Here is a 20,092-nt window from a genome sequence, read left to right on the forward strand (position 1 = left end):
AGAACTGCCATACGACCCAGCAATCCCACTGCTGAGCATACACATTGAGGAAACCAGAATTGAAAGAGACACGTGTACCCCAATGTTCATCACAGCACTGTTTATAATAGCCAGGACATGGAAGCAACCTAGATGTCCATCAGCAGATGAATGGATAAGAAAGCAGTGGTACATATACACAATGGAGTATTACTCAGCCATTAAAAAGAATACATTTGAATCAGTTCTAATGAGGTGGATGAAACTGGAGCCTATTATACAGAGTGAAGTAAGCCAGAAAGAAAAACACCAATACAGTATACTAACGCATATATATGGAATTTAGAAAGATGGTAACAACAACCCTGTATGCGAGGCAGCAAAAGACACACAGATGTATGGAACAGTCTTTTGGACTCTGTGGGAGAGGGAGGCGGGGGATGATTTGGGAGAATGGCATTAAACATGTATAATATCATATAAGAAACGAATTGCTAGTCCAGGTTCGATGCAGGATACAGGAAGCTTGGGGCTGGTGCACTGGGATGACCCAGAGGGATGGTATGGGGAGGGAGGTGGGAGGGGGGTTCAGGAGGGGGAACACGTGTACACCCATGGCGAATGCATGTTGATGTATGGCAAAACCAATACAATATTGTACAGTAAAATAAATAAATAAAATATATATATTATGTATTAACCTAAAAAATAAAAAGAAGAAGTGTCAAGAATATACAGAAAACTATACAAAAAAGGTCTTAATGACTGGGGTAACCATTGTGATGTGGTCACTCACCTAGATCCAGGCATCCTGGAGTGTGAAGTTAAGTGTGCTTTAGGAAACATCACTACAAACAGAGCTAGTGGAGTTGATGGAATTCCAGCTGAGCTATTTCAAATCCTAAAAGATGATGCTGTTAAAGTGCTGTACTCAATATGTCAGCAAATTTGGATAACTCAGCAGTGGCCATAGGAATGGAAAAGGTCACTTTTCATTCCAATCTCAAAGAAAGACAATGCCGAAAGTATTCCAGCTGCCATACGATTGCGGTCATTGCATATTCAAAAGCAGAGACACCACTTTGCCGACAAAGGTCCATATAGTCAAAGCTATGGTTTTTGCAGTAGTCATGTATGGATGTGAGAGTTGGACCATAAAGGAGGCTGAGCACCAAAGAATTAATGCTTTCAAACTGTGGTGTTGGAGAAGACTCCTGAGAGTTCCTTGAACAGCAAGGAGATCAAACCAATGAATCCTGAAGACAATCAACTTTGGATATTCATTGGAAGAAGTGATGCTGAAGCTGAAGTTCCAATACTTGGACCACCTGATGAGAAGAGCCGACTCGTTGGAAAAGACCCTGATGCTGAGAAAAATTGAAGGCAAAAAAAGAAGGGGGCAGCAGAGAATGAGATGGTTATACAGCATCACTGACTCAATGGACATGAATTTGAGCAAACTCCTTGAGATAGTGAAGGACAGGGAAGCCTGGTGTGCTGCAGTCCATGGGATCACAAAGAGTTGGACATGACTGACTGAACAATAACAGTATTCAACAAATATTCAGACTCAGTATGTAGGAGGGCAGGCATCAGTGGACAGAAATACCTGAATTAGGAAACTCTGTGTCTACCCTCAAGAATCTCTGGCTTCTGTTACTGAGTCAGTAATAAATTCAGAACAGGTTGATGAGTGTGGTAATAGAAGCAAAGTGAAAGATGCCCAGACTGGGAGTGATTTCCTGGCCCTGGGGAGAGCAGTGAGGGCTTCCCAGAGGATTTTGGAGGAGGGTTTTCAGAATCCGTCCTTCTCTGGGTTATAGCAGAAGCACATACCAGGCAGCGGTGAGAATACCTTGTGTGAATTCATGGTTGTGTGAATTAGTTCGGTGTGTTCCAGTGAACTGTAAGTGGTTTAGTATGTTGAAGTTTAGTCTCTTAAGCTGTGTCCAACTCTTTGGTGACCTCGTGGCTGTAGCCCGCTAGGCTCTTCTGTCCATGGGATTTCCTGGTTTAAATTTGTTTGCATGTAAATACAATGAGGATGAAAGTGAGGCTGGGAAAGTGGCCAGAGTGTTTTTGTGGGTCATGCTGAGGATCTGAGAGGACACAGTTACGTCAGGTAAGGGAAGCCCTGGGGCGGTGTTAAGGACGAGAGTCTTGTGATCAAGCTAGCATTTTAGTAGACTGACTTTCCTGATGGAGCCTAGAGGAGGGCAAAACTAACCAGAGGCAGGCGGGTCAATCAGGGCAGTATAGGGTATAAATCGGCACAGGAGCTGGTGCTGGTGGAAGGAACTGGAGAAAACTCAAGACACGGATTTGATGGTTCATTTCATGTGTCAACATGGCTGGGCCACTGGGTGCCTAGACATTTGGTCAAAACTTGCTTGTGATGCATTTGTCAGGGTGTTCGTAACCGAGACTAACGTCTGAGTCAGTAGGTGGAGTGAAGCGACGTGCTCTCCCTGGTGTGGACGGGACTGATCTGCTCTGTCCACCCCCTGAGAACAGAAAGGCCGAGTAAGAGAGAAGCCCTCCTGCCTGACTGGTTCTAAGCTGGGACGTCAGTGTGCCCCGGCCTTTAAAGTCGCACTGAACTGGAACCTTGGCCCCTCGTGGGTCCGGAACCTGCTGAATGTCAGATGGGAATGCGCACGGTCAGCTGCCCTGATTCTGGGGCTTCATAGCTGGACTGGAACTACACTCTTGGGTCTCCTTGCTGACTTGAGGTCTTGGAAATGCTCAGCTTCCATACTCGCACAAGCCAGTTCCACGTAAGAAATGTATTTCTTTGTCGCTCTCTCTCTGTCCTGTTGGTCCTGTTTCCTTGAAGCGTCCTGACTACACACACGCGGAACATAGACCTGGCATAACATGGCCTTCCGGTGTGCGTGGGGGATGGAGCAGCGATGGGGTGAGGATGCTCCCTTTCCAGCAGCCTGGTGACTGGAGGGACAGTCCTGCTGTTGGCTGACATGGATAGCGTGTGGGGCACATACTCACTGCATGTCGGTGTGTGCACTGCGTGAAGATGACTTGTTCGTTTTTATACATATAAAGTTCATGGTGTTTGTAGGATGAACAGAAAGATGCATTTTAAGCCGCTGGTCCCATTGGCCTGATTTTATAAATAAAGTAGGAACTGTGGAAATGGATGAGGAAAGGCATGAAAAATTGAAGTGGAACGTGACTGTTTTGGGGGCAGCAGAAAATGTATTTCCTGTTTGGGGGTGGTCGTTTCTAGGGCCCGGCATGTGCAAGGAGGGCAGTGGCTATGGTTTGTTAAGTGTGCTTGTGATCCACTCTCAAATGGTGAGCGGAGTGAAAGTGGAAATTACCAACTGCAAGGAAGTGAAAGAGGCAAGGGCCCAGTAAAGTGGAATATCAAGTCTGTGGGCTCTAATGTACGGGAGAGACTACAGGATGTTTTCTAAAGCAAATGTGTAGTTGTAATTGCTATCTTATTTCATGTATTTTTGTATGTGATTTCACACTTTAGCATGATTTAGATTTCTTAATACCTATAACTTTTAATAATGATAATGTTTATTTGTATTTCATGTGTACTAGACTGTGATTGATCAGCTTATGTGTGTGTAGTTTATTATCTGTTTTAAATCTGATAACACACGTTAATTATATCATATCCAGTGACTTGGAGGGAGATTACAGTCCTCAGTCCCTTCAGCCTAATAAGAAATTAAGAAAAAAGCATCTCTAATTTCTGCTTTACCTTAATGCCTCCTGGAAAAAGAATTACAGAAAGTTTCAGGAGCATGGCTTCATTTCCTTTCCTTTCCTTTGGATACAATGCTTTGTTAGCCGTGCTTTGAGATTTATGTTGAGAAAAGTCATATAAGCCAATGAGTGGAATCTGTGGTTACGGAAAATTCATTTAAAGAGGGGTATTCTCGGTTTTCATGTTCTGTGTTACCCAAAGAAGGATGGACGTTTAAAAAACTTGTCTATGAATAGTCTTATTTATAACTGTTGCAAGACTGTAACCTGTTAATATTCATTATCACTGAAAATGTTTAATTCTCTGTAGGAAAGTTTTCCCCCCTTTTCTCTTTTCCGTTTTATAAGGATATATACAATAGTAACATTTGCCCACTATTATTTACTTTACTTATTAGGCAATGAGGGATATCCATCATGAAACTGTTGGTTTCCAATGCAAATACCATTTGTGTTCTTAAAAGTTTCATTACTGAGGACAAATGGGAGAATATATTAATTGGTTATCAGAGGTAGTAAATATTATAAAAAGTGAATTATTGGCTCTTGTTAACAAGTACTCTGAGACATTATGTGTTATTTTTTGAAAAACCACACACTTTTTGTCTATCTATTCTGTCTGATCTTTCTTATGTACATACATAATTGTTGTGGTTTGGTGTAAGATCATGGTGCGCTGTGAATACTGTAGGGTCAGAGGAGATCTGTCTCAGTGAGCAGCAGGTTGTCCCACTAAGCATTTCCCCTGATAAGGCGTCTTCTGGGCTTCCCAGGTGGCACAGTGGCAAAGAATCCTCCTGCCAGTGCAGGAGATGCAAGAGACGAGGGTTCAATCCCTGAGTCAGGAAGATCCCCTGGAGTAGGAAATGGCAACCCACTCTAGTATTTCTTGCCTGAAAATTCCGTATGCAGAGGAGCCTGGTGGGCTGCAGTCCATGGGGTCACAGAGCTGCACATGACTGAGCGACTGAGCACACGCAAGAAGGCACAGGGTGTCTTCTGCAGATGAGAACATTACTCTGTAGGGGGCCACAAATATGACCAGAGACAGAACTGCCATCTGGGAACTCATGAACAAGTGGGAAACATATAGAAGTTGGTGAATGCTGTCGTGGAAATGTCCAGAATCTGGTATGGAAACACACAGACCTCTGCCATGGTTGGCAGGCGTTGAGATGGAGGGCTTGGTTTCCCTTGTACTTCCTGTGGCTTTTCTCCAGCCTCTTCCTCAAGTTCAGCCTGTGCTTACATCCTTATTGGTAAATTTGGGATAGCCACGTAACCTTCCAGGGTTGCTCTGAACATCAGTTGAATTAGTTCCTGAAACCACTTTGTAAAGTGACATATGAATAAAAGATTCTCTTCTTCTCTTTGGTAGCATGAGGTTCAGACTGTGAGCCTCACTGTGTCCCACGTCAGCGTGATCCGCCCCTGGAGCCAGGCATCCCTGTAGGACACTGAGAGTCTGCTCCCTATGTGGGGTCCACACAGGTGGGATTCTCCAGCATATGCCCTTGTCACTTTTCTGAAAGCACAGAAACACACCGGCAGAAACAGTGGTGTTCTGTTTTGTGTAATCCTGTCACAATGCTTTCGAATTATGCAAGGAGATCCAACCAGTCCATCCTAAAGGAAGCCAACCCTGAATATTCATTGAAAGGACTGATGCTGAAGCTCCAATACTTTGGCTACCTGATGCCAAGAACTGACTCATTAGAAAAGACCCTGGTACTGGGAATGATTGAGGGCAGGAGGAGAAGGGGATGACAGAGGATGAGATGGTTGGATGGCATCACTGACTCAATGGACATGAGTTTGAGCAAGCTCTGGGAGATGGTGCAGGACAGGGAAGCCTGGTGTGCTGCGGTCCATGGGGTCGCAAAGAGTCGGACACTACTTAGTGACTGAACAACAACAATTCCTGTCATGAGAACCACGTGCATGGTTAGAACTGTGGCCCTCAGATTTGCATTTTTGAGCACCTGGAGATGAGATGGTGTGGTTGTGACTTGCCCAGAGGCTTACCAGTGAGGAGGGATGGGGAAGCAGAAACAAGAAAGCAGCTTTTGCCTCTCAACTTACTTGTTGGGAGAATTCGTTTTATAACTCTTCCTGAAATCATCACCCATGAAGTTAGCTTACTTTGATGGAAAATTGAGTAGGTTAATGAAAAATTTAAACTTATGTTCACTTTCTTAGCAGAGAACTATTTTGAGTTCCCTGAAAGAAATATGTAATCTACCTGAAGAATTACCATAGTACCCTGTGCTCTACTTTTGTGAGGAGTAAGATGGATGTCTTGAGAGGTTATTTTATCCTTGCTTATAAGAAAACGAAAGTGTCTGTCAGCTTAAAATGACCATGCCATCTGCTGGTTGTAACGCAGAGATAGCAGCATGCAGTTAAACTGTTGCTGGCAGTCCACCATTCTGGGTACCAGCACATTTGTGAATTTGCCTCATCACCTCCCTAACTTGGAGTACAGATTTTGTAGTGATAATTCACAATCTCATCTTTGCACATTTGTGGGGGTCACAGTAGACACTTGTTAAATGAATGCCCTCTGAACTGAAGCACTCTCCTCTGGTTCAGCCTCATCAGCTTCAAATTTTACTGAAGGACGAAGGAGCAGTGATTTAGATTTCAGGTGTGTGGTGGGGCAGGGAGAGAATGCTGCTTACCATTTGTTCTTCTGCCCGTTTAACTAGTGTTCACCTGTTTCCAACTAAAAAAAAAAAATGATTGTTGGGTGAGGTCTCCTTTAATTTCCTATGTGTCAGGGCTATTTTTTATATCCCTGTGCATTCTCATCCTACTTCCTTCAGCCTCGGGGTAAAAAAGTCCTTCTTCATCAGGAAACATTGCCCTTCCGTGGGTCCTTGACTCCATCTCTCACCTGCTCACTGGCTATGCCCCCACCTGCCAGTTTTATTTTCTGTCCTAGCTGTAGCTTTTGCTTATTGGGTTTGTTTTTTTTCCATCTTAATCTATAATTGCTCGAGTTTCTTTTTTTCCCAGTATGTCCTACCATGTTCACTGGCAGCTGCTCCCCTGTCAAGCTCTCCTGCCCAGGTCCTCATGAGCCTTGGCCACCCTTCCCTGTGTTTGTGACTTTCCCATTCACTCTGCCGTTCACTTCACCACCCCAGCTGACTGAAAACTGCTCAGGACGTGATCGTGGGTGATTTTTTAACTGGTAATTCTGACAGATGTTTTATTAGTACTTTATTCCCACCTGCATGTAATTCCTCCTTGAAACTCGTCACTTGGCTTTCATGACACTGTTGTTTTTCTTCCTGTACCTCTTCAATTGCCCCTTCTCTGTCTCCTTGATGGCTGTTCTCTCCACTCAGCCCTCAGATTGACATTCCTCAGGGTCCCTCTTGGAGCTTTGTAACCATGCCTTCCAATACCACCCCCGCCGCACACTGCTGACTCCTAAAGTGTCTTTGCAGTCTAGACCTTTTCCACATCCTTTGGCTTCTGTGGCTAATTTCTAGGTGAATGTCTCAGCCTAGATTTCCTCTGGTTGCTTCCAAGTTCTCAGTGTTTCTCCTAAGCCCCTTTCCTGTCTGTATTTGAACTATTCAGTTGGTAGCACCATCGTCTACCCAGGCGCCTAAGTCAGAAGCACAGGATGCGTGTATTCCTAGTCCACTCCGACCTCTGCATCCGGTCCATCAGCTGGCTTCCATTGGTGCTTCTTTCCCTGCTCAGTCCCTTCGTTTCTAGTTTTCCACTGCAACTTCTCGGTTCATTTCATTCATCACCTGACATCACAGAGGCCACTTTGAACTGATCTTCAGTGTCTGATTGAGTCCTTCAATGTGCTCTTCACAGAACCCATAGAACGATCTGTGATATGAAAAGACGATCATTTTGCTTCCCTGAGTCACACTGTTTGTTGTCCCGTTCCTGCTTCCGCTGCTGACATCAGTATTACTGAAAATGGTTTTATAGATACATGAGTGTGCTGAAGGATGTTCAGTGATTTCAATATTGTGGGTATGTTTTTGTTGTTGGTCACTCACTCAGTTGTGTCTGACTCTTTGCCACTGCATGGACTGTAGCACGCCAGACTCATTCATGTCCATTGAGTTGGTTATGCTGTCTAACCATCTCATCCTCTGCTGCCCCCTTCACCTTTTGCCTTCAGGTTTTCCCAGCATCAGGGTCTTTTCCAATGAGTCAGTTCTCATCAGGTGGCCAAAGTATTGGAGCTTCAGCTTCAGCATCAGTCCTTCCAATGAATATTCAGGACTGATTTCCCTTAGGATTGACTGCTTTGATCTCCTTGCAGTCCAAGGGACTTTCAAGAGCCTTCTTCAGCACCACAGTTTAAATGTATCAAGTCTTCAGTCCTCATCCCTTCTTTATGCTCTTAATTCTTCACACTCGTACATGACTAATGCAAAAACCATACCTTTGACTGTACGGACCTTTGTTGGCAAACTGATGTCTCTGCTTCTTAATATGCTGTCCAGGTTTGTCACAGCTTTCCTTCCAAGGAGCAAGTGTCTTCTAATTTCATGGCTGCAGTCACCACTTTTCCTGATAATCATTTCACAAACAACAACCTTTTTGTGTTTATAATGACATCTCTGCCAAAGAGTTACATGAAGTTACTAAGTTAAGCTTTGAACTGCAGTATATCTCAGCTGATTATGGTGGTTTTATATATATATATAGTTTCAAAGATCTATTACATACACACATACATACACATACATATATATATATTCATACACATTCACATATATGTGTGAATATATATAAACACAGATATAGATACATATACTTGGATAATTATAAACAAATATACATGCATATATATAAGTTGTTTATTTTTTTTCTATATTAGGTTTCAGTTCAACTCATTTCAGTTCAGTCGCTCAGTCGTGCCCGACTCTTTGCGACCCCATGACTCACAGCACGCCAGGCCTCCCTGTCCGTCACCAACTCCTGGAGTTTACTCAAACTCATGTCCATTGAGTCAGTGATGCCATCCAGCCATCTCATCATCTATTGTCCCCTTCTCCTCCTGCCCCCAATCCCTCCCAGCATCAGGGTCTTTTCCAGTGAGTCAGCTCTTCGCATGAGGTGGCCAAAGTATTGGAGCTTCAGCATCAATCCTTCCAAAGAATACCCAGGACTGATCTCCTTCAGAATGGACTGGTTGGATCTCCTTGCAGTCCAAGGGACTCTCAAGAGTCTTCTCCAACACCACAGTTCAAAAGCATCAATTTTTCGACACTCAGCTTTCTTCACAGTCCAACTCTCGCATCCATACATGACTATTGGAAAAACCATAGCCTTGACTAGACGGACCTTTGTTGGCAAAGTAGTGTCTCTGCTTTTCAATATGCTATCTAGGTTGGTCATAACTTTCCTTCCAAGGAGTAAGTGTCTTTTAATTTCATGGCTGCAGTCACCATCTGCAGTGATTTTGGAGCCCAAAAAACTAAAGTCTATGTGTGCATATATACATAATTTCTCCAAATTGCACTCACTCTACATATTAATACACATTAATACAATTTTAAATACAATTATACAGAATGTATGAATTCTGAAGTTCTTACTATCTCTTTTAAGATTTTTTTGTGGTTTGGGCTCTATGTATATGTCTGATTTAATCTCTTGCCTTATATTTTCTGTAAAAGGAACATGAAACTACTGGTGGGTTCTTAAAAGTACAGTGATTTGCTTTGCCTTTTTAAGTCTGTGCATTTCACTGACCCTTTGGTCAGTGAAATTCTCTGCTCTTCCCCCTGTTCCTCGAACTTTTAACTTGGAACTCCTGCTTATGTCTTATAAATTAGTTCTGTTACCTCTTCCAGGAGGCACTGACCTAACCTGGGTGGGATGTGCAGTGGTCTTCCTATTTTCGTAGATATACGTGTTATTTTGCAGGTACCTGTTGGAATCTGTACTAGATGGTGACTTCTGTCCGGTTTTGTGGGCTCTCTTCTGTGTCTTTCAGGCATGGCCTTGATGAAAGATAGCGACCTGACAATATGCGGGGTTAATCACCCGTGCTTTCTCCCAGATATACAACTTTTCTATAGTCAGTCCAAGCAATTTCATTCACATTTCTCCTCCATGTAATTTTTACACTACTGCTTCTCAGATGTCTAAGAATGTATTTCATGCTTCGTTTAGTGTTCTGAGTTAGAAAAGGCAGTCTCTAGTTTGAAGAAATGTTAGCCACAAAAAGATAACACTTATATTCTCTTCCGTTTCAGGAGATCCATCTTCCCAGTTGCAGGCTCAGGAACCTAAAAGTTCTGAAAATACACCAACTCTGCTGGAAGATTCTGGGTGTTATTTATCAAGTGAGCAGCAGACGCCCTCAGAGACGCCCCAGTGCTTTGGGGAGAGCCAGATCCCCACCCCCTTCTCATCGCTGCCCATTGGGAGTAGACCTTGTGCTCCCCCAGAAGAGCCTCTGACTTCTCACATGCAGTTCTTGCAACATCTGCTTGGACTGAAGAACTTGACTGAGTCAGAGTATATGAAAACAGACTTAAGCCACTTTGAAAATGCCTCTTCCACAATATCGGATTCTGTTTTTCAGTTGCTGGATGGCTTGATTGCTTTTTACCGAGCACCCAAACTTCCTTGTTCAAGCTTTTGGATAGAAGCTATTGATACATTAGCTAGACTGATTGGTCATTGTAACTTATCTGATCATATTCTTAGAAAGTGTTCCACAAAGTTGGAAGAGTTTGAGAAGACCCTGCTTCAGGTTATTTTAAGGAACAACCATATCAATCGGGTAAGTAGTTCATTTCTTTTATGTATGAAATACCATGTCAGTGATTTGGGTGAGCACACCAAGTGGGTAGTGCCTGTTGCGGTCACTTGGCCTCATGACCCAGAGTCTCCAGTTGGACATTGCTTTGTAGCCATCTGCAGCTCTGACTTTACCTCAACATCCAGCTTTAGCTTCTGATGTAATGGCTTTTTTCTCTGTGTAGGTGCCTGTGCTTTAAGCTTGTGCTTCTCCACTTTGTTTTTGTCATTCTGTTGCCCAGTTGTGTCTGACGCTTCGCGACCCCATGGACTGCAGCACGCCAGGCTTCGCCAACTCCTGGAGCTTGCTCAAACTCATGTCCATCGAGTCAGTGATGCCATCCAGCCATCTTATCCTCTGTCGTCCCCTTCTTTTCCCACCTTCTATCTTTCCCAGCATCAGGGTCTTTTCCAGTGAGTCAGTTCTCCACGTCAGGTGGCCAAAGAATTGGAGTTTCAGCTTCAACATCAGTCCTTCCAATGAATATTCAGGACTGATTTCCTTTAGGATGGATTGGTTGGATCTCCTTGCACCCCAAGGGACTCTCAAGAGTCTTCTCCAACACCACAGTTCAGAAACATCAATTCTTTGGCACTCAGCTTTCTTTATAGTCCAACTCTCACATCCATACATGACTGTATGTCTCTGCTTTTTAGTACACTGTTTAGGTTGGTCATAGCTTTCCTTCTGTGGAGCAGGTGTCTTTTAATTTCATGGCTGCAGTCACCATCTTCAGTGATTTTGGAGCCCCCCAAAATAAAGTCAGCCACTGTTTCCCCATCTATTTGCCATGAAGTGATAGGACCGGATGACATGATCTTTGTTTTCTGAATGTTGAGTTTAAGCCAACTTTTTCACTCTCCTCTTTGACTTTCATTAAGAGGCTCTTTAGTTCTTCTACAGTTTCTGCCATAAGGGTGGTGTCGTCTGCATATCTGAGGTTATTGATAATTCTCCTGACAGTCTTTATTCCAGCTTGTGCTTCCTCCAGCCCAGCGTTTCTCATGATGTATTCTGTACATAAGTTAAATAAGCAGGGTGACAGTATACAGCCTTGACATACTCCTTTTCCTATTTGAAACCAGTCTGTTGTTCCATGTTCAGTTCTAACTGTTGCTTCCGGACCTGCATACATATTTCTCAGGAGGCAGGTGATGTGGTCTGGTATTCCCATCTCTTTAAGAATTTTCCATAGTTTGTTGTGATCCACACAGTCAAAGACTTTGGTGTCATCAATAAAGCAGAGTAGATGTTTTTCTGGAACTCTCTTGCTTTTGCGATGATCCAGTGGATGTTGGCAATTTGATCTCTGATTCCTCTGCTTTTCTAAATCCAGCTTGAACATCTGGAAGTTCACGGTTCATGTACTGTTGAAGCCTGGCTTGTAGAATTTTGAGCATTAGTTTACTAGTGTGTTTGATGAGTGCAATTGTGCAGTAGTTTGAGCATTCTTTGCCATTGCCTTTCTTTGAGATTGGAGTGAAAACTGACCTTTTCCAGTCTGTGGCCACTGCTGAGTTTTCCAAATTTTCTGGCATATTGAGTGCGGCACTTTAACAGCATCATCTTGTAGGATTTGAAATAGCTCAACTGGAATTCCATCACCTCCACCAGCTTTGTTCATAGTGATGCTTCCTAGTAATAATATGGCTTTATTTTATATATATATATATATATATATATATATATATATATATATTTGCTTCCCTTGTTTATTTTAAATGGGTTTCAAAGGTTGACTCAGGGATTCTTTTATTGCAAGTACATTTCAGGTAACCTGAAATTGTTTTGCTGCTTGGTTCTTGAGACATAATAGAGAGCTTCTTTTTTGCATAACTTTGCTGTCTTCCTCAATATCTGGTCCTTTGTTTGTAAATGCTTTCACATTTTAATCCTTTATAGTTGACTACTGAAAATATCAAAGAGGAGACCAAGAGGTCCATCTGACTTATTTTTGATATTTAACTGGGTAAAAGGCTTACAGGGTTGTTGGACCTTGTTTTTGTTGGCAGCTGTCTGTCCCGTGTTTGTTCCCTTGTCACCATCTGATGCTCAGGGTTTTTGTACAACATAGCGCTTTACCTGAATTTTCCAAACTCTGACACAGTTGAACTCAAAATCCAGTTTGTTGCACATCCATCTGTTCTTTTCCTCTCTATTAAGGTGTTAATTTGATCAGTATTATAGAAAACTTTACAATTTAGCTTTTGACATTTTGAAAGGTACTGCATTGGAAGGACTGGTGCTAAAGCTGAAACTCCAATACTTTGGCCACCTCATGTGAAGAGTTGACTCATTGGAAAAGACTCTGATGCTGGGAGGGATTGGGCGCAGGAGGTGAAGGGGACAATAGAGGATGAGATGGCTGGATGGCATCACCGACTCGATGGACATGAGTTTGAGTGAACTCCTGGAGATGGTGATGGACAGGGAGGCCTGGCGTGCTGCAATTCATGGGGTCGCAAAGAGTTGGACACGGCTGAGCGACTGAACTGAACTGAACTGAACTGTTCTGTCTGGGAAGTGGAAATTTCTTTTTCTACCTAATATGGTCAGTCAGAAACTAAGTATCAGATTATCCATGGTATATATCTGTGATGAATAATTTGTTTCTTAGTTATGGATAAATACCTCAGATACTTAATATTCCTTAATTTGTTTTTTGTATCTTTTTGCTTTGTTCTTTTAATACTACTTTAAACAGGTTTTATGTGACTTGGACTCTTCCAGATACTGGCATTCATATTCTTTATCAGTTACCAGCTGATGCAAATATTTTTTCAGCCTAGTTTTTCTCTTAAGGATTGGCCCACACAGGAGTAGTTTTGGGAACTGTATGTATAGAGGAAGCTTATCATGTTATAGTTTGGTCTCTGTGTTTTTATACCATTTATCATGGCACAAGTCCTTGAAGAATGGGTGAAGGCATGGTTTTGTTGTTTAGCCAATATGTCATTGTTATCTTAGTCTTGTGTCTGTCCGGGGAGTTAACTTGGGTTGCGCTGTCCTCTACTTGTAAATGCCTCTACTTTACGTGGAAAGGTAATTGTTGCCATTTAGAGAAAGTAGGATCATAAAATTGCTCACTGCATTCACAATTAGGATGATGGTTCATAAATAAGTTTTAATGACATTATCTCTGGGGATTTTTTTTCTCCCCAGCAAAAGCACTTTAGATTAAGTCATTCAAACTTTTGTAATTGTTGCTACCATCATCATCATTATTACCATTGTCATCTTCTTCCAGATATGTTCATAAGGCTTCTTTAGTAGAAAAATTGACTAACAATTACTCTTTATAAATGCTTTTGTATGTTTTTTTAGGTTTATTTGACTAATAAACAGAATCTCAAAAAAGAATATATTCTGAAATGAAATACAGGATGGCTCCTTTTATTGTAATTTTTATGATACTATTCTTGATTTATTAAAACAAAATACCATAGTTCAGAGAAAGAAGATACTTTGGAAAAAACCTGTTTCCATAGTTTGGAAGTGCTTAATTAATTATATTTCTTAAAAAACATGATTTGTGCCATTGATTTTATTAAACCTATTTTTGTGTGATGTATAAGAAAGGGTGTGGTATGAATACTTTAATATTCTGACTAAGGAATTCATGTATTTATAATTCTTGTACAGCCAGGTTATAAATAAAATATTCAGCAACATGTTTTCAGTACATTCAATGGTAAAATTTTTCTGACCACAACTTAGTGTTTCTTGAATGATATAAATAAGAACTTGGCTTTGAAACTTAGTTTTTTCTTTAATAATATTAGTAAGAACTTATTATGTTTCAGAATTTTGAGGCATCATGGTGAATATTAGTTATATCAGGATTGTGTGTGTGTGTGTGTGTGTGTGTGTATATATATATGTGCACAATATATATACATATATATGTTCAAGAAAGAGGAGACTGGAATGAGATATCTTGGAGATTGTTTGGAATAATTCCCTGATAGTAGCTTGGTTAAAATTTATTAATAAATGTAAGGTAAGATATTTGATTCATGACTTTTTTTAGATTTGGATAAATCTGATTTATTTTTGTGCTTTTTTAATGTAACTTTGCATTAGGTTTATTTAATAGCATTTTTCTAAGGAATTATTGTCATAGTTTCATATCTGTCCTGTATTTTTAGGATAACCAGTCGTGGGACTTGCAGGTATAATCTACACTGCCATTTGACAGGGATCAAAGATATCCGGCATGAAACCAGGTCACCTACAGAGGTCTGCACTGCTCTTGCTCTCGGGGTCCTGGGAAGCAGTCTTGACTTAACTTGGGTTGAGCTGTCCTCTACTTAGAGGCTCCAGTATGGCTCTTTCCTCATTCGCCTGTGTGCTTGCTTGGGGTCAGGAACATTTCCCTTTGAGTTATTTAATGCCCTTTGTTTGACAGCCTGACCTTTCCTATATTTCTAGACATCAAAAGGTGTTAATTTCTGTGATTAGAAATGGCAGAAACTAATCCTAGTGTTGTACACTCTTTCTTCAGAGGCCAGGATATCATCATGGAAGTTTAACACTACAATGCTTACAATTGTATTTAGATTTTTCAATAGTGTCTTTGTCTTAAATTCTCATTTAGGAAAGTGAATGATGGTATGAATTTAAATACCAAAACCTATAGTTATCATTTAGCTTTTTAGATATTGAGCATATGTTGCTGAATCTTAGAGACTTAATAATGAGTTGCTTAGAAAACACATTCCTTATTTTTTTAAACCGTAAAACAACTCTTGGACATATTCTTTATGAAACTGAAAAATAAAACATTGACTATAAGTAGACATCAAATTAGAGTCTTTGGTGTGTGTGGTAAGCAGAATAATGGTCCCCCAGAGATGTCTGCCTCCTAAACCATGGAGTTTATGAATATGTTATATTGAGGTCATATATCTTATATGACAGTGAGGGTGGGGCTGGGGGATTAAGGTTGCTATCAGCTGACCTTAGTGTGAGATTAACCTGGATTACCCATGTGGGCCCAGTAGTCACAAGAGTCCTTGTTAGTGAAGGAGGGAGGCAGGAGAGGCAGCATCTAAATCCAGAGAATTTTGAAAATGCTTTGCTGTTTGCTGTGGAGATAAAAAAGTTGGTTTCAAACTCAATATTCAAAAAACTAAGATCATGGCATCCGGTCCTATCACTTCATAACAAATAGATGGGGAAACAATGGAAATGGTTACAGACTTTATTTTCTGGGGCTCCAGAATCACTGCAGATGGTGACTGCAGTCATGAAATTAAAAGACACTTACTCCTTGGAAGAAAAACTGTGATCAACCTAGACAGCATACTAAAAAGCAGAGACATTACTTTGCCAACAAAGATCCATCTAGTCAAGGCTATGGTTTTTCTAGTAGTCATGTACGGATGTGAGAGTTGGACTATAAAGAAAGCTGAGCGTCAAAGAATTGATGCTTTTGAACTGTGGTATTGGAGAAGACTCTTGAGAATCCCTTGGACCATAAGGAGATCCAACCAGTCCATCCTAAGAGAAATCAGTCCTGAACATTCATTGGAAGGACTGATGCTGAAGCTGCAACGCCAATACTTTGGACACCTGATGCGAAGAACTGATTCATTAGAAAAGACCCTGGTGCTCGAAAAGATTGAAGGCAGGAAGAGAAGGGGACAGCAGAGGATGAGACGGTTGGATGGCATCACCGACTCGATAGACATGAGTTTGAGTCTAGGTGTTGGTGATGGACAGAAAAGCCTGGCGTGCTGCATTCCATGGGATGACAGAGACTTGGACACGACTGAGCGACTGAATTGAAGTGACCTGTGGAGATGAAAGAGGGGACCATGGGCCAAGAAATGCAGGCTGGAAAAAGGAAGTGTGGACTGACCACCGCAAGGAGTGCAAGCCTGCTGGCCTCTTCACTTTGGCCCAGTGAGATCCCTTCAGACTTTTGATCCCCAGAACTGTAATGGAATAAATTTGTGTTTTTTAAGCCACTAAGTTTATGGCAGATTCATACAACAGAAACAGAAAAAAATACACACTGTGTTTACCATTTTTATAGTGTTTTCACATCCATTCAGTTCAGTTCAGTTGCTCAGTCGTGTCAGATTCTTTGCGACCCCATGGACCACAGTACACCAGGCTTCCCTGTCCATTGCCAACTCCTGGAGTTTACTCAAACTCATGTCCATCGAGCTGGTGATTCCATCCAGCCATCTTATCCTCTGTTGTCCCCTTCTCCTCCCGCCTTCACTCTTTCCCAGCATCAGGCTGTCTTCGAATGAGTGAGTTTTTCGCATCAGGTGGCCAAAGTATTACCTCATAATATATTCATACGGTAACTCTGTGAGATAGTCATGGTTGCCGTTCTTATTTCCATTTGATAGACCGGAAGAATGAGGCTCAGAGAGTTTTGCCCGAGGCCACACAGCTAGTCCGGGAGCCATGAACACTGGCCCTCGTGACAGGCTCGTGCGTGGCCGTGCCCTCTCCATGCTCAGTCCTTAGAACCCTCACGTCAGGAAGCTGACCGAATTCCAGGGTGTCTGCCGCTTCACCTGCAGTCTTCTGCCCCCGGCTGGTGGGGTTCTGATGCTCGTCCCTTCCCGTCAGAGTCCGGATTCCTCTGAGCCCCCTCCTCTGATCGCCCCCATCCCCGCCTCACCACTGTCAGGAACCTTAACAAGGGCTGGAATCCCCTGCACCTGTAGGAAGCCCGCCCAGCCTCCTTGGCCTCTCCCGTCTCCAGTCCACCCTGAACCCTCTTCCCTGGGTCGGACAGAGCTGTGTGCGGTTGTACAAGGCCTTGCTGCTCTGTCCCTGACCCAGTGCTGCAGGGCCTGCTGAGCCTTCTGCTCTCTTGCTGTTCCCCCTGGCCTTCCAGATGGAGCATGGGTTCACAGAGAAGCCTTTCCTCGTTCCCTGCCTCTGTCTCCCTTTCCTCTTGTTGATGAAGTCTCCCCATGAGTTCACTGCCTGCACACTCTGCAGGAGCTCCTGAGTGTGTTCGTCCTCCCGCAGAATCCTGTCTCCGGGCCTCAGGGCAGCCTGTCCTCTCTCCTTGTCCCTGTTGCTCTGTGTGCCGTCTGCTGGCAAGTTGGGGGGTCTGGTTATAGTTGGGGTGGGTGGAGAGTTTAGGCTTCTCACTGGCCTTTGCTCCCCTGGTGGGCCAAGCCACAGTTTTTTCCTCCAGTATTGGCAGCTTTAGGGAGATTATCTTTTAAAGCTTTCCATCTTGCTAGGATGCCCCTTTTCCATCCTTTGGCTGGGGGAGCAGTCTTTTATTGTTGTTGTTGATTTTGTCTGTGCCCATTGGCATTTCCAGGTTGTTGGCTTTTTTTCCAGCTCCAAATCTGGGATAAACAAGACAAAAAGGAAACCGGATCTATTGTTTGTTTTTGAAGGCACTTCCATACCATTGTCCATAGTGGCTGTACCAATTTACATTCCCACCAATAGTGTAAGAGAGTTCCCTTTTATCTATACCCTCTCAGTCCCACTATCGGGCATATATTCAGAGAAAACCATAATTTAAAAAGATACATGACCCCAGTGTTCCTAGCAGCACTGCTTACAATAGCCGAGACATGAAAACCACCAAAATGACCATTGGCAGACAAATGAATCAAGAAGGTGTGGAATATATATACAGTGGAATATTATTCAGCCATAAAAAATAATGAAATCATGCCATTTGCAGCAATGTGGATGAACCTAGAGATGATCATACTAAAGCAGAGAAAGACATATCATATGTTATCATTTATATTTAGAACCCAGAACAGTGGTACAAGTGAGATTATTTATGAAAGAAATGGAATCACAGATGTAGAAAACAAACTTAAGGTTATCATGGGGGAAATGGTGGAGGTGAGGAATAAACTGGGAGATTAGAACTGACATACACACAATATATATGTACAATATATAAAATGACCAGCAGGTGCCTACTCTATAGCGCAGGAAACTGTATACTCAATAGTTTGTAATAACCTGCAAGGGAAAAGAATCTGTAAAAGAATATGTTATATATATATATATAACATATTATATATATATAACATATTATATATATATATATATGTTTTATATATATATATAACTGAATTACTTTGCTATGCGCCTGAAACTAACACAACATTGTAAATCAATTACACTTCAATTAAAAAAAAAAAAAAACCTAAGGAATAACCAAAAAAAAAAAAAAGAAATGAGAGAACTCACCACCTAGTCCTTCCTTTGGGCCTAAGGTTCACAGCCTGTCTGCCTGTAAGTCTTCTTGGGTGTGTTTTAAATACAATGCCCAGGGTTTTTAGCTGTACTTAGTGAGAGGATGAGAGATACACAAGTCCGCTTCCCAGAAGTGGAAACCCGCGCCTGTGTTTTTAAAATGCACACCATCGCCCGTTATAAGGACCAGGAGCTAGCCCTGCTGCCGTCACCCAGCCCTCCAGCCCCCTGAGACACCACAGCCAGATCTGTACTCCTGTTTGGCCACCACTTAGACCTGTGCTTTTACATAAAAGGCTTGTGCTGCTGTTTCTCAGGTTATTTTCTTTTTTTATCTATTCACTTTGTATCATAGAAGACAAAAATTTATGTCTTATGGCTGCCCTCTTCCAGTCATAGTTTTATCATAAGTTGTGGTTAAACCAATATTACATATTATATATGCATATTATATAAATATGTAAATTTTTAGCACTGGGACATCCTTTTTCATTTCCTTCGTGTACAACTTTTTATTTTTTCTTAGGGTTTTTTTTTCCACTTGCTTACCTATAATTGATGCCTCTTTCAGATACGTTGACAAGGTTGTAAACATCCTCTCAATATGGCCAAACAAATTAAGTCATTTATCAGTTCCACCTTTTATTTACTTATTTTTAAGGCCCTCCATCTTCCTCTTCTAATCTGGGCTGAGCTTTCTGTGTCTCTGCCCAGCTTACTCCACAGGGGCTTCTTTTAATCACCACCCTGGGAATTCTCTTTGCTGCTTTCTTATGCTGTATCTCAGAGTCTCTAGGTCTCATATATTCCTTTTCTTAATTTATAACTTCATTTAGGTGATGCACATTCTTTGAGCTCACTTAGAACGGATACCTGGGATGTAAACTTTAAAAATATTTGTTTACTTAAAATATTTTTATCCCAACTTAAAATTTTATTGGTGGATTAGGATAGATTTTTCTGGTTGGAAAAAATCATTTTTTTCCATAGAATGTGAAACACCTTTATACTTACTTCTGAATTCTAGTGTTGCTGTTGAGATTTCCAGTGTAATTCAATTGTGATTCCTTGCATGTGGCCTTTCTCCTATGCTCACACACCCAGAGAAGCACTTAGGATCCTTTTTGTTCTTATTATTTTGTAGCCACAGGCTTCCCATTTGGATCAGTAAAGAATCTGATCCAAGAATTTGGATCGGTAAAGATTCTGTGTGCCAAGCAGGAGACACGGGTTTGATCCCTGGGCCCGGAAGATCCCCGAGGAAGAAAATGGCAACCCATCCCAGTATTCTTGCCTGGGAAATTCCACGGACAGAGAAGTCTGGCAGGCTCCAGTCCATGGGGTTGCAAAGAGTCAGACATAGGGACT

General features: G+C 42.0%; 1 protein-coding gene across 1 annotated transcript in view; it reads left to right on the top strand.

Moving 5' to 3' along the window:
- Window positions 1-20,092, top strand: part of MEI4 (meiotic double-stranded break formation protein 4) — a 256,058-nt gene that overhangs the window by 77,683 nt on the left and 158,283 nt on the right. Inside the window, exon 3 of the mRNA XM_027550979.1 lies at window positions 9,966-10,498. Within this exon, the coding sequence (XP_027406780.1) occupies window positions 9,966-10,498 (533 nt within the window). The remainder of the gene's footprint in view (window positions 1-9,965; window positions 10,499-20,092) is intronic.

Source organism: Bos indicus x Bos taurus, chromosome 9 (assembly GCF_003369695.1).
Source record: "Bos indicus x Bos taurus breed Angus x Brahman F1 hybrid chromosome 9, Bos_hybrid_MaternalHap_v2.0, whole genome shotgun sequence".
Lineage (NCBI taxonomy): Eukaryota > Metazoa > Chordata > Mammalia > Artiodactyla > Bovidae > Bos > Bos indicus x Bos taurus.